The 14,023-nt window shown below is 37.0% G+C and overlaps 1 protein-coding gene across 1 annotated transcript in view; it reads right to left on the reverse strand.

The window, feature by feature from the left end:
* Window positions 1-14,023, reverse strand: part of LOC306885879 (tetratricopeptide repeat protein 27-like) — a 98,585-nt gene that overhangs the window by 28,010 nt on the left and 56,552 nt on the right. Inside the window, exons 10-11 of the mRNA XM_079442673.1 lie at window positions 13,318-13,431; window positions 2,598-2,693 (exon numbers count right to left, since the gene is read on the reverse strand). Of these exons, the coding sequence (XP_079298799.1) occupies window positions 2,598-2,693; window positions 13,318-13,431 (210 nt within the window). The remainder of the gene's footprint in view (window positions 1-2,597; window positions 2,694-13,317; window positions 13,432-14,023) is intronic.

The following is a 14,023-nucleotide window of genomic DNA, read 5'->3' on the forward strand; positions in this document are numbered from 1 at the left end:
CGGTGCCTTGCTCAAGGGCACCTCAGTCGTGGTATTGAGGGTGGAGAGAGCGCTGTACATTCACTCCCCCCACCTACAATCCCTGCCGGCCGGGGACTCGAACCCGCAACCTTTCGATTACGAGTCCGACTCTCTAACCATTAGGCCACGACTTCCCCAATATATAGCTATAGGCTATACCAGGGATCCTCAAATCTGGACGCTCTCGCATCGAACTGAACCGTGAATTTTGTGAACCGTTACACCCCAATACACATATATTGTGATGAGTTGGCTGCCTCCCCCTTATCATCATCACCACCCCCTCCCTTATTCGCCGCCCTTCACCAGGCTCCCGACGGGAGTGGGTGTGTGAGAGGAGGGGCGCCGAATCAGCCAGGGTTGGAGCCGTGTGATGAGGCGCACCTGTAGCGAATAGAGCCTCATCACCGCCGCTGTTTAAATGCAGAGCGCGCCTCTCCTCGAGAGACCGGTCTCTTCCCCGTGCATGCACGCTGATGTCCTCGTGGGTCCAGGAAGGGAGTGTAGAGGGACTCCCGGCACCGCCAGAGACGTGAGCTGCTGGACCCGCAGTCCGAACGAAACCACAGCCGTGATACGGCCCCGCAAAACCCCTCAGCACGACGAGGACACCCCTGTTTATTTTGGACACTTTATCCGCTTTGGACACTTTATTTTATTATTTCTGTTTAATAAAAGCCTCTCCGAGGCCTGACGCCATACCCACGGTGTCTGTCGTTTGCTCTTCCCGCCACAATATATATACACATTTACATTCACAGACATAAATTCTATAATTTTTATTTTATATTTTATTTACATTTTCTTAATTAAATTAAAATGATTAAATTATTAACATTATTTAATCTACTGTTATTTGATTCACAGTTAATTTAATTTACATTGTATAATTTCTCATTTTACGACAGCAAATGTTTTAGCAATAAAAAAAATGCAGTTTTTGTCTTGCCAATAAAACACACTAAATCCGAAAAACTGACATACAGAGACAGAATAAAAGTGAGAGAGAAAGAAACTTTGTGCAAGTTTTCTGTCTTTTCATTTCCTCATTCATTTCATCTCCAACAAAACTGCCACAGTGAATGCTTTCCTGATTCATACACATGCCAAAATGATTCAGTCTGAAAGCAAATCCAACAATTTCTGAAATCTGTTCCCAAAAAAACAAACAAAAAACCTTTATGCCCTCCAACGCTCTGCCGTCTCTTTACCCCTGACACACACACACACACACACACACTTTTCTCTGGCTGCATGCTGCTCTCGCCTCTCTCTCTCGCTTGCAGTTTTGCAGCATTCTATTCCCCTGCCAGCAATAGAAGCGACTTCAATTCCAGCTTTATTGCTGTTCACTGTTATTACACAGAGCGCGAGCAATGTCATCCACAGGACTGATCACATCAGCCCTCCCTTTTCATCTATCCATCTCTCCCTCCAGCCACTCACTCTTTTTCTATTCAGCCATTTCATTCCTTTTCTTTCAAAACCCTTCATCCATGCTGGCCTGTTACAACTTGCTGTTCTCCTCCATAAATCGTTTTGTTTCTCTCCGATTTATTCACTTGTTTAACAACCTCTCTCTTCAGAAAACATTTGTTTGCTTTTCATTAGTTGCATTATTGCCCAATCAGGCAGGAACGGAACGGTTGCTCTATTACCTGACACACACTGTCAAAATTAACTCGTTGTCTCATATCCCTGGATGCCCTCGCCGCGTAGGAGAAATGAATTTCATATTCTATCTGCCAAAGCCCTTATTGACGCGACACTGGCTGTATAACCCAGCTGTTGTGTTTACTGAAATGGGTTTCAGAGAAGTAGATAGATAAATAACGGCTGCCCACGCTCATTTGAGGTGATTAGCTCAATGCACTTGTGCGTCTGGTAATGAGAGAATATATGCAAGCTAATCAATTTAGGCACCAACAAATGAGTCAATCATTTCCGTTTCAGATTAACTCAGGTAATCTGGCTTTATAATGTGTGAATTATTCCCTACATGGGAATAAACTCAGACATAATAAAGATGAGAAAATGAGGGGGCGGGGGGAAAGCTCAATCAAGGGTAAAATGGGTTCTCAAACCAAAATACTCTTATGCACTTTTAAGTACACACACACACCCCAACTACACACAGTTTTGTTTAATCATTTACATTCATTCATTCATTCATACGTGTTTTCATTTGTACAGTCTTTTTATAAAGCTCTCCTGACCTCAGCAAGGATTATCGTCCTATTTTAGCACTGGAAATTCAGTATATTTATAATTTTGAGAGACTGATTATACATATTTTGTATGTTCATCACAGAAACATGATTGTATTTTGACTGACTTTTGTCATCCTCAAAAAGAAATATATATAAATAAATATAATACAATTACTTTAACATAAATTTGTGCATTTAAAGGAGGTTTATGGAAAGCCCCCATTCAGATAAACGGCACAGTGTGTAAATGTATAATATACTATAAAACATGTTATAAAAGGGTATTAAAACATAATGAGTGCTTCTAAAGCATGATCATTTTGAAAAAACAGAAGTTTTATATAAACAAACAGGAATTTAGTTCACCTGTAGATCCCAAAGAGGAGGTGCCCGGCAGGTGTAGAACATCTTGAGTCTCTCAGTGATGGGACAGTTCTTCTCACTAAAGAAATCCACCAAGGTCTGAAAGAGTACAAAATTCCGTTTAGAACACTTCCAGTCTCATTTTTCAACCATTGCTGCTTTTAAAGACATTTTTCTCTTCTCTGTTGAAATCACACAGATTTTCTTCAGAATTTGCTACAAGAAAACAAGTTAATTCATAGAACTGAGCAGCCTTAAGAAACTCTCAAATCATGAATTTCCAGAGGGTCCCGCAACAGCCAAGCAGCTGCTTTTAAGACAAATATTAACAGATCTCTCTCTCCAGGTATTACAGACATCCTTTGAACACAAATACATTAACATAAAGAGCATTTTTAATGTGCTTAAGGTTTAGCGTGATATGTGAGAATGTTAAAAAAAAACCTAAGCAATAAAGATGCATTGTGGGGAAAACAATTTAAAAACTATTCCAGTGACTCATTAAGCTTTGATTTACTGCTCACCACAGACGTAAATATATTTTCCAATCAGTAACAAGATGGCAAAAAGTGATCCAGAAGAATAAAGAGAAATCAAACCCAAATTCCTAGAATAATGGCAATAACAAATAGGATCTGCCAACACATGCCAAAATGACAGCATCTTTATTCAAATTTCTTGAAAGAGATGCCTCTCTGCTCTCCACAGAGAAATGCTACAGGGTTTGACTGCTGCGTAAACTCAGTTAAAGCATGTGCAGGCCTGCTGTTTGAGACTCTAGTGAGATCAACACTCGTTCAAATTGAAAAAGGTTAGAGAAAAATGTACTGCGCCATGGTACAACAGTTATACCCTTCTCTCAAGAAAGAAACTCGTAATCTTGAGCGCAAATGGAGAAAAATTAACTTAGAAGTTTTTAGAATTGCGTGGAAATACAGTATGTCCAGCTATAGACAGGCTCTAAAAGCTGCCAGGGTAGAGCATGTCCGCAAACTCATAGATAATAACCAAAACAATCCAAGGTTCTTATTCAGCACAGTGGCTAGATTAACAAATAAACGCACGCCACCCGATCTAAATATTCCCTCACAGTTTAATAGTAATGACTTTATGAATTTATTTACTGATAAAATAGATAACATCAGAAATACAATATCAAATGTAGATTCTACTGCGTCTAGTATTTCAGCTTCATTCATCGCACCCAAAGAAAAACTGCCGTGCTTTACAACTATAAGACAGGAAGAGCTAAATAAACTTATCAGTGCATCTAAGCCAACAACGTGTTTATTAGATCCTGTACCCACTAAACTACTGAAAGAGTTGTTACCTGTAGCAGAAGGACGGCTTCTCAATATTATTAACTCATCGTTATCTTTAGGTCACGTCCCAAAACCATTCAAGCTGGTGGTTATTAAGCCTCTTATTAAGAAACCACAACTAGATTCTAACGAACTGGCAAATTACAGACCCATTTCAAATCTTCCGTTTATGTCTAAAATTGTAGAAAAAATTGTGTCTTCTCAATTGTGTTCCTGCTTGCAAAAAAATGATCTCTATGAAGAATTTCAGTCAGGTTTCAGGCCTCACCATAGTACAGAAACTGCACTTGTTAAAATTACAAATTACTTACTTCTTGCTTCAGACTAAGGCTGCATCTCATTGCTAGTATTACTTGGTCTATAGTGTTGAACGCAGCACTAAGATCATGACACACTCATAGATCGATTACAAAACTATACTGGTATTCAAGGGCAGGCTTTAAGATGGTTTAGATCCTACCTGTCCGATCGCTACCACTTTGTTCATTTAAATGGGGAGTAATCTCAATTATCACCAGTAAAGTATGGAGTATCACAAGGATCTGTCCTAGGTCCTCTGCTATTTTCAATATACATGCTGCCCCTTTGTAATATTATTAGAAAATACGGGATTAGTTTTCATTGTTATGCTGATGATACTCAACTATATATCTCAACAATACCAGATGAAACTTCTCAACTAAGCTAATAGATTGTGTAAAAAATGTAATTGGATGACCAATAATTTCCTCCTATTAAATTCAGATAAGACAGAGATATTACTTATTGGACCAAAAAACAGTACACAGAATCTCTTGGATTACAATTTGCAACTAGACAGATGTACTGTTACGTCCTCTAAAGTCAAAAATCTGGGTGTTATATTTGACAGCAACTTGTCCTTTGAAAATCATATGTTATTATATGTTACAAAAACAGCATTCTTCCATCTTAGAAACATTGCCAAGCTTCGAAACATGCTACCCGTTTCTGATGCAGAAAAGCTAGTTCATGCATTCATGACCTCTAGACTGGACTATTGTAATGCACTGCTAGGTGGTTGTCCTGCATCTTCAATAAACAAGCTACAGATAGTCCAAAATGCAGCGGCTAGAGTTCTTACCAGGTCAAGAAAATATGATCATATTACCCCAATTTTAAAGTCTCTGCACTGGCTACCTATTAAGTTCCGTATCATTTACAAAATATTATTACTTGCCTATAAGGCACTAAATGGTTTAGCTCCTGCGTACCTAACTTGTCTTCTACCACGCTATAATCCAACCCGCTCTCTAAGGTCGCAAAACTCTAGACTTTTGGTAGTACCTAGGATGGCAAAGTCCACTAAAGGAGGTAGAGCTTTTTCACATTTGGCTCCCAAACTCTGGAACAGCCTTCCTGATAACGTTTGGGGTTCAGACACACTCTCTCTGTTTAAATCTAGATTAAAAGACACATACCTTTAGCCAAGCATTCACATAATACATCGTATAATCTTGTACTGCAGTTATATCTGATCAAATGTACATTATTATTATTCTTTAGCTTGGGTTGAACAAATAATTTTTGCTTCGATGGAACAGCAGCTACGCTAATTATGTCTCTATTTGTTTCTCTGTTTCGGTCACAGGATTAACATCCCGTGGTAACTAGGAATTACAGAAGCTTCGGTCTGGATCCAACCCTTAAATGATCTGAGATGACCGAACACCTCAGAAAAGATAATGCCAACCCCTCAGAGGACCTCAGAGGATGCCAATGCTCAGACAACATACAGAATTACCAAATTTTGCCATAAGTTAAATATATTAAGGTTGTGCAATATATAAATATATTGTGGAAATTTAATTTCCTGTAGAGCTGCTTTGCAACAATTTGTATCGTAAAAAGCGCTATACAAAAAAACTTGAACTCATTCTGTTCACAAACAATATTTCAATATATCAAAAAGCAATAAGACAAAATACAATAACAACGCAGCTGTGTACAACATGAAATAAAAGACTGCAAACGCAAATTAGAAGCATCCTTGTCTGTAGAATAACAGACTGAAAATGATCGTACACAGAATGCTGTCTTTGGTCAATACCCTTCAGATCTTTGACACCCCCAGCTGTCAATCATTTTGAACATATGGACTGCAACCTGGACCAATATGAAGCGAAGACAGGAAAACTGTGCCATACTGTACCAACTTCAATATCTCCCCCCAAGATTCATGTGGAACTGATGTCTGAAACATTTGAGTTACAGAACATTTCAGAATCAAGCAAAAGTAAAGAAATGTTACATATTCCAGAAAATGCATTTCGTAAACTGATGACAAAATGCAATAAAGATGCAATTTTCCAGCTCCAGTTGGGGGTTCACTTAGGAAGAAACTCATCTGGAAATAAAACTTCCGACTGAGTAGATACGATCAGTTTCTATGGAGGATGGCAAAGCTGGTCTGCGGGAAGCAGATAACTAATTACTTATTTAGCATTTCCAGGGCTGGAAAATGCCTCAAATATATAAATGCTAATCTACCGATCAGAAAGGGTTCGAGGGAGCAGTTGAAAAATGAATTCTGATGTGGAAGGACACCACGGCTGCCCAGTAAATACACACATTACTAATATGTCTATTAGAAAGTGCATCACAATCTACTTTTTACAATTTAGATCTTTGAAAACGAATATTTTAAATAATATTTCTCTTAAAAATTAAATGATTATTTATTTTATTCTACAGTTGTAAGCCAGTGACTTTTGATATATAAGAAGATTTAAAAACATTAAATGTTGGCGCCGATATCCTTGTGGGCAGCGTGTCAACATGTAGTGCCGTTGTGCTGAAACACACAGTAATAACTAACAGAGTTAAAGAGACTGGAACAAGCCACTGAAACGGTGGATGTAAGTATAGATATCTATATCTAATAGGTTTATAACTGATTTTAAATAACAGAAAACTCAAAAATGACTAAGCGAAGTCTTAGAAAAAAAAACAAACAAAAAAAAAAAGGTACACTTAAGCTCTTTCTGCTCAAGCCTTTGACAAAATGGGGCAAAGCAAACTGCCCCACAGTTAACAGTTTGGCCATTTAGTTTGAATTACATGTAAACCTTTCCACGGAGGAACTCCAAAAGCCAAATACAGTGGCGGGAGGAAATGACATCACTGAACATACTTTATGACTCAGCATACTTGAAGAGAGGAGGAAAAGAAAAACCCCTATGGAAAGTCAAAATCCATTCACAGCAATTCAAATGCAATCTAGCATTTAAGTAGTACAATAACTGCTTTAGCACGTCATATTAGTAAAACTAGTCTAGTAGTACTTTTTAAAGACCCAATTAAAAGTCTGGGCAGCTCCGAGACCATCAATATGCTAGTGAATATAATATAATATATATGCAGGTACAAAATAACAATATAATATTCTAATTGTAAATTATATTTTTGGTGTATAGACACATACACTGGACAATTTCTGATCATAACCAAACTAAAAACAGACTTGGCATTAAGCGTTGTGTTTAGTCAGAGCCACTGCAACTGTTGTAAATTTAAAAAAAATTATATATATATATATATATATATATATATATATATATATATATATATATATATATATATATATATATATATATATATATATATATATATATATATATATATATATATATATATATATATATATATATATATATATATATATATATATATATTTATATATTTTCTCTCCGGTGAATTACTTCAAAACAAAACTGTATGTCTGCTCCAAAAATACCTCAAATCATATGTACAGGAGTCTCTTTTTTTTTTCCAAAGTTGCCATGAGAAGACTAAATCCATAGAAAAGACCAAGCTGCCAATTTATATTTCAGGGATATTATTGATTAAGCACTGAAATTTAATTTTACGTTCAGAGAAATCTACTTAATCCGGGGACTGATCGGAGACCTAAATGAAAAATAAGAAGTCGGCAGTCGATGGCACGTGGTGTAAATCCCGCACAGGCAAATTGTGCAGTCACAAAGACCGCCTCTAATCCAACAATGCACCAGACTCTGCCATTCTGAATATACAAAGGGAATAAACAGTTTTCTAAAGTCCTGGCCCACTCCGTGGCCTAGATACCAGCTGCTCTAAACTGTGAGAAAAATGCCAAGCACATAGGCAAAGCGCCTCTCTGCCATTTCTGAATACATACTCTGTGCTCTTGATCTCAGAAGAAAGGCCAGTGGAGGCAGAGGAAATTAAGTTTGTCAAGTACCGCTGTGAAACTCGAACCGCAGCGAGACAGAGGAGATAACAGTCTGTGCGCGATATTCACAAAATGTCACAACTGTTCAGGATGGAAAGAGAATAATATTCAAGACAAAATAAAAATTTCTAAATTGATTACATCAAATGTGAAGTTGATAAGTATTTATGAATGATTGTGTAAAAATGTTTCTAGAATTCACCCAATCAAGAACTAGAACCTTGCCATTAAAGGAGGCTTGTGTCTGCAGACAATAAATGATTCATGTCTTTAAAGGGACAGTTCATCCAAAAATGAAAATTCTGTCATTAGTTACACACCTTCATGTCATTCCAAACCTGTAAGACCTTTAACTTCAGAACACAAAATAAGTTATTTTTGAATTCCGAGATCTTTCTGACCCTGCATAGACAGCAATATAAGTGACACGTTCAAGGCCCAGAAAGGAAGCAGGAACATTGGTTCAACTGTAATGTTATAAAGCTATGAAAATACTTTTTGAGCACCAAGCAAGCAAAATAATGACTTTATTCAACAAATTTACAAATTCTGGTGAACCACTGATGTCACATGGATTATTTTAATGTCCTTACTACCTTTCTGGGCCTTAAATGTGTTGGTTGCATTTCTATACATGGAGGGTAAGAAAGCTCTTGGATTTCACCAAAAATATATTTTGTTTTCCGAAGATTAACAAAGGTCTTGCAGATTTGGAACAACATGAGAGCGAGTAATTAATGACAATTTTAATTTTTGGGTGAACTATCCCTTTAAAAGGAATCCAAAGAGCTAAACTTGCCATAAAATTAGGGTTTGCCGGAAGAATGCCTTTATCTATATTAAGGAATTTCTTAGTCAAACTCTCTAGCGCCATCACATCAATTTTTTTTCTCCCTGCTACTTCTGAGCTCTTTGGTCTAAAAACAAAAGTTTTTGCTCAACATTTTCATAAAATCAGCTCACAAGATCTTGACCATGATCAAGAGCAAGCCACAAAATCATTTATTTCCAACTACTAAAAAATTACATAGTAACACATTTTATAGAAGTTATCAAATTTGACAAACTATAGACATCAAAATCTTAGCTTGACTGTCAAGTTTGATGACCTGGTAAAAAAATTAACAAATTAAAAAAAATAATGTAAAATAAAATAAAGAATCATCTGATTTTTTTTTTTCCCCCAGTTAGTTGGCCTAAGGTTTTGAGCTTTGTCTCTATTCTCTATTTCTATTCTTAGACTCCAAAAGACCACTTTTCTAAGGGCAGCCATATTGCCTGTCCACCCACCACCACTTTCAGTTTTAACAGAAACGAAACAAAATTACTGCAAACAGTCACTGTTGCTTAAGGCAACACACAATATTAAAAACAAAAGATATGTAAAGATAACTTTTGTAGAAGGCAATTAGTACAAATCAAGTTATTATTTTGTCTTGTGGAATATATGCATCTGTTAGATAGTTTCTTCAGGGCAGTATTGAAAATTTTATCATCTTATTTTTTTAAATTTAAATCACTTAAGTGCTAAACAAACAAACTCGGCTTAAGGGCATGAAAACTTTTGAGAAAAGAGGGGTATATAAACTATATGTGTGGGTTTGTACTTCAAAGTGCTACCTGACTTTCCTTCTAAATTATTTAACTCTCTCTCTCTCATCTTTTTAACTTCGTTAAAGTGTTTCACCCTTCTTCACTCATCTGAGAGTCTGCGCTGTCACTCTATTGCCATCGCTCCGGGGCTCTGCTCAGCTGGGATCACTCTCAGGGTGACTGAACTCACCGGTGTCATCAGTGGAATTTGCTGGCGCTTCATGATTCTCTAACTCTGTGATGGACAGGTGTTTGTGTGACTTTCTGTGATCTCCTGTTGGACTCAAACTTGCCCCTCAGGGTGGCCTCCTAGAGTCAGGCTCCCCCAACAATCTGTCACATTGAGTTTTGGGATGTCAATGCAGCTCCACTGGGCAAACACTTAAAACTTAAAGGAAGGAAGAAAGCAATCAAAAAAAAAAGTTTAAAAAAAGTAGAGAGCAATGTGTCACAGCAAACTCTGCTCGATAATGACCCTCCATCAATCGTATGTTCATACAGAGAGTGTCTGATCTCACCCTTCAGCTCTATAGGCTCTTAACTGATGATCACCTTCAGCGCTCAAGGCCGTGTCTATGGGCTTCACTTGAGCTCAAAAAGAGGGATGTCATCATCAGCCACAGCAAATGGGCAAAGTTTAACTAATGCAACACTCCTTTATCTATGATCTGTTAGCAGCAGACAGTGATAACAATAAAAGGAACGAAGTAAAATAAAAAAAAATTATAATAATTTAGTGTTTCTCACTAGACTACATATTTTTATTCACTTTTTACTCCCACAACTAGTACTACAAACAACGGATTGAAAAATGTATAATTAATCTAATTTGGTGTTTCCTACTAGAGTTGTTAATAATAATAATAAATAGTAATTAAAATCATGGATAAATGTATAATAATAATTCTATTATATTTGGGTGTTTTAAAGATAAATTGAAAAATAAATAGCAAAATAATGTATTACAATGAGGACATTTTTGTAATAAAAAAAATAGTAATGATAAATGTAATAATTCTATTATATTTAGGTGTTTAATGATAATAAATGAATAATGTATTATAATTTAATTTTGGTAATAATGATAATAATGTCTCTCACTACACTAGATTAGACAGACATATAGATTTTTCACTGGACTAGATTTTAATTTATGGCCATTTAAGAAGCCTTGTCATTCAAATATGACTGATGACTATTACTTAAACATTTTCTGCTCCTCAGAAAGACATTGGAAGCCTTTAAATTAAATTTGATCAGAAGGACAGGAAGAGCCAGGCTGTCCTGTTTCCTCCAGAGCACAGGGCGACAAATTCCATTATCCAATCCTCCCTAAAATCCACACACAAATGCACAAGAATACACACCGAACATATCAGCACTTCTCTGGATTTACCGTTCTGGCTTTTCCTCAGTAAAACATGGTCACAAACTGTCATGACAAATGACAAAGGAAACGGGAAGCAGCCAAAGGGAAGCTAAAGCATCCTCCTCCCTTGGGCTTATCTGTCCATTTCTCTTGCACACACACAAATGCAACAAAAACAACAGGAGGAAATCTGGGATCTCATTTCTCTGGGTACTTTAAAATTTTGGAATTATTACACTGAAGCCAGTAAATGTCTGAACCAACATACTGAATGAAGCGATCACTACCTTTGCAGCTCATTTTCAAGAGAAGAATGTAGACTCCTTACTGCCTCAGACTAAAACAATGACTACTGAGTCTCTGGCTCCTAGAATGAAACCGTTACACTGCCATTCAGAAGTGGTTCGTAAGATTTGTTCATGTTTTAAGGCTGCATTTATAAGGCTGTGTGAATATTGTAAACTATTTTAAAATGTTTTCAAATGTAATTTAGTCCTGTAAATGTTCAGAAGCATTACTACTTGTGCGTCTCAATCATTCAAAAATCATTCTAACATGCTGATTTGGTGATAAGGAAACATTTATTATACCATATTGACCCGAATATAAGACAACCCCACTTTTTCCAGATGCATCTTTTGGAAAGGCTTTTTGAAAACCAAATCTTGTTTGTTTTTTTTCTCTGTAAAATATTTTTTTTTCTTAAATTATTTTCAAATTGCATTTTTGTTTTGAAAGTATGGTAAATACCGGTAAAATGTACCAACAATGACATTTAAAAATATACACTTTTTGATATACCATAAAAATAGCAGGTAGTCCATCTGAATTATATAACATTTAGGCTGGCTATCCATCTCATAGTAGCCTACCAAAATTTTATTAACAGTAGAAATGAAATCTTACTGTAGCCTTCAAATCTGGGTACTGTCTTATGTTTTAAAATCACTTACTGAGGAAGTTCGGTCCCATCAGGCTAACATGACGGTCACGTCTCATGCTGCTGTAAGTTTTTCTTTTTCTTGAGTTTACATTCACGATCTTTACAACACATTACATTACATATTTCATGGCACACTCATTTTATGCGTGCTTGGCAACACCTATTGTTGTGGGTGTGTCAAAGTCTAGACTAGAGGGCTGCATTGGGTTTGGGCTCCCGCGGGACCCCGACGCAAATCTTGCGGGAGCGGGCGGTTTTACCTTTGCTGCGGGCGGGAGTGGGCAGTCAGAAAATTTTGCGGGAGACCCGCGGGAATCTGTGGGATTTGGTGTGGAATAAAAATGGAGTCAACACATGAAGTTGAGAAGAAAATTAAAGCGGCTGTTTACATGACAAAAGCAAAGCAAGGCAAGTCAGACATCTGGAAACAATTTTCAATTGTCACAGAACAAAATGGTTAAGAATTAAACTTCGTTAGTTGCGATAAATGTGCAAAAGTGTTTGTTTATTACGGACATGAGTAAGCAATGTAAGGCCCAGTGATCACATTTGTTTAAGTAGGCTACTTTATTTTTGTGTGTTTATTTATTTAATAAGTTAAAGTTATTTCATATTTGGCTTATTTAGCCTATACTTACAGGTAAACTGTCTGTTAATTGTTTGTTAATCGTTTGTTGCATGCGTGTATCATGCAGTAGCCTATACGTTTTGAAACGGAGGTGCCCATAGTTTTGTTTTAACGGTTAATTTTTTATAACGGTAATAAAAAAAAAATACTCAATAAATATGTGCTTTGGTTTAGCATTACTTCATCTTATTTAAACGCAATCATGTTTAAAGCCTGTTATTCTGGATGTTAACTTATTTAGTTTGAGTATTTCTGAAAATTTTTCACAAGCTCTGAGAGAAAGTCCGCGGGAGCGGGCGGGAGTGTACAAACATTGCGGGCGGGAGTGGAACTAGCAGGTTGCGGGAGCGGGCGGTCCTGGTCAGAAATTCAGCGGGAGCGGGCGGGTGCGGGTTTAATAAACCAGTCCCGTGCAGGGCTCTAGTCTAGACCCTGAATACAAGACGATCGTGTTTTTTCTTATATTCGGGTCAATATAGTAAATGCTGAAAACAGTTAAGACTGTGTAATGTTTTTGTGAAAATTGATAATTTTTCAGCATTTTAGATTGGTAGAATATTCAAAAGAAAAGCATTTATTTGATGTTTGTGTACTGTCACTTCTGACCAACGTGTGTGTGTTCTGAACTGTACTTTACCTGTGTTTGCATCATGGCACGTTCAACTCTCCGTGAGCTTCCTCTCTCCAGCTTAGTCCTCAGGCACAGTGATGTCACTTCCACTGCCCAGAACTTTGGCTGAGACAGCAAACACTGAGGAAGAGAGAGAGGGAGATGAAGATATCACTCATGGTGACATACAGATTTTTTCACATCCCACTTTCATGAATATAAAATCATATGTGCAACTATATCATAAACCAATAAGATAAATTCCTGTCACATTCTCAACCACAGTGACAGCAATCATACAAATAATACCACCAAACATTTAAAAAGGTATTTACAGCACACAATCCCCGACAAACACACACCACTCCCTGCATACAGAGACACGCGAGCGTTCACTGGCCTGTATCACATCAGCAGAGCGGCAGGTAAGTGAGGGTGAGAGGACTCAGATGGAAATACTTTCCGACACACGCTACTGGAAAAGCATCCTGTCTTAACTGGAGCAAGACTGACACGTCAATACTGAATTCAAATATGAGGTGTCTATTTAAAACAGCGCAATGCATTCAAGAAATCAAGAAATATGCATCTGCGCCTGGGAAAAGGATTTTAAGTGGTAAATACTGTTGAGCATACCTTTACCTATTTACATTTATGCATTTGGCAGAAAATGACTTGTTGCATTCAAAGTATCATTTTTTTAAAGGGTTACTCCACCCCAAACTGAAAATTG

The sequence above is a fragment of the Barbus barbus genome, assembly GCF_936440315.1.
Source record: "Barbus barbus genome assembly, chromosome: 20".
Lineage (NCBI taxonomy): Eukaryota > Metazoa > Chordata > Actinopteri > Cypriniformes > Cyprinidae > Barbus > Barbus barbus.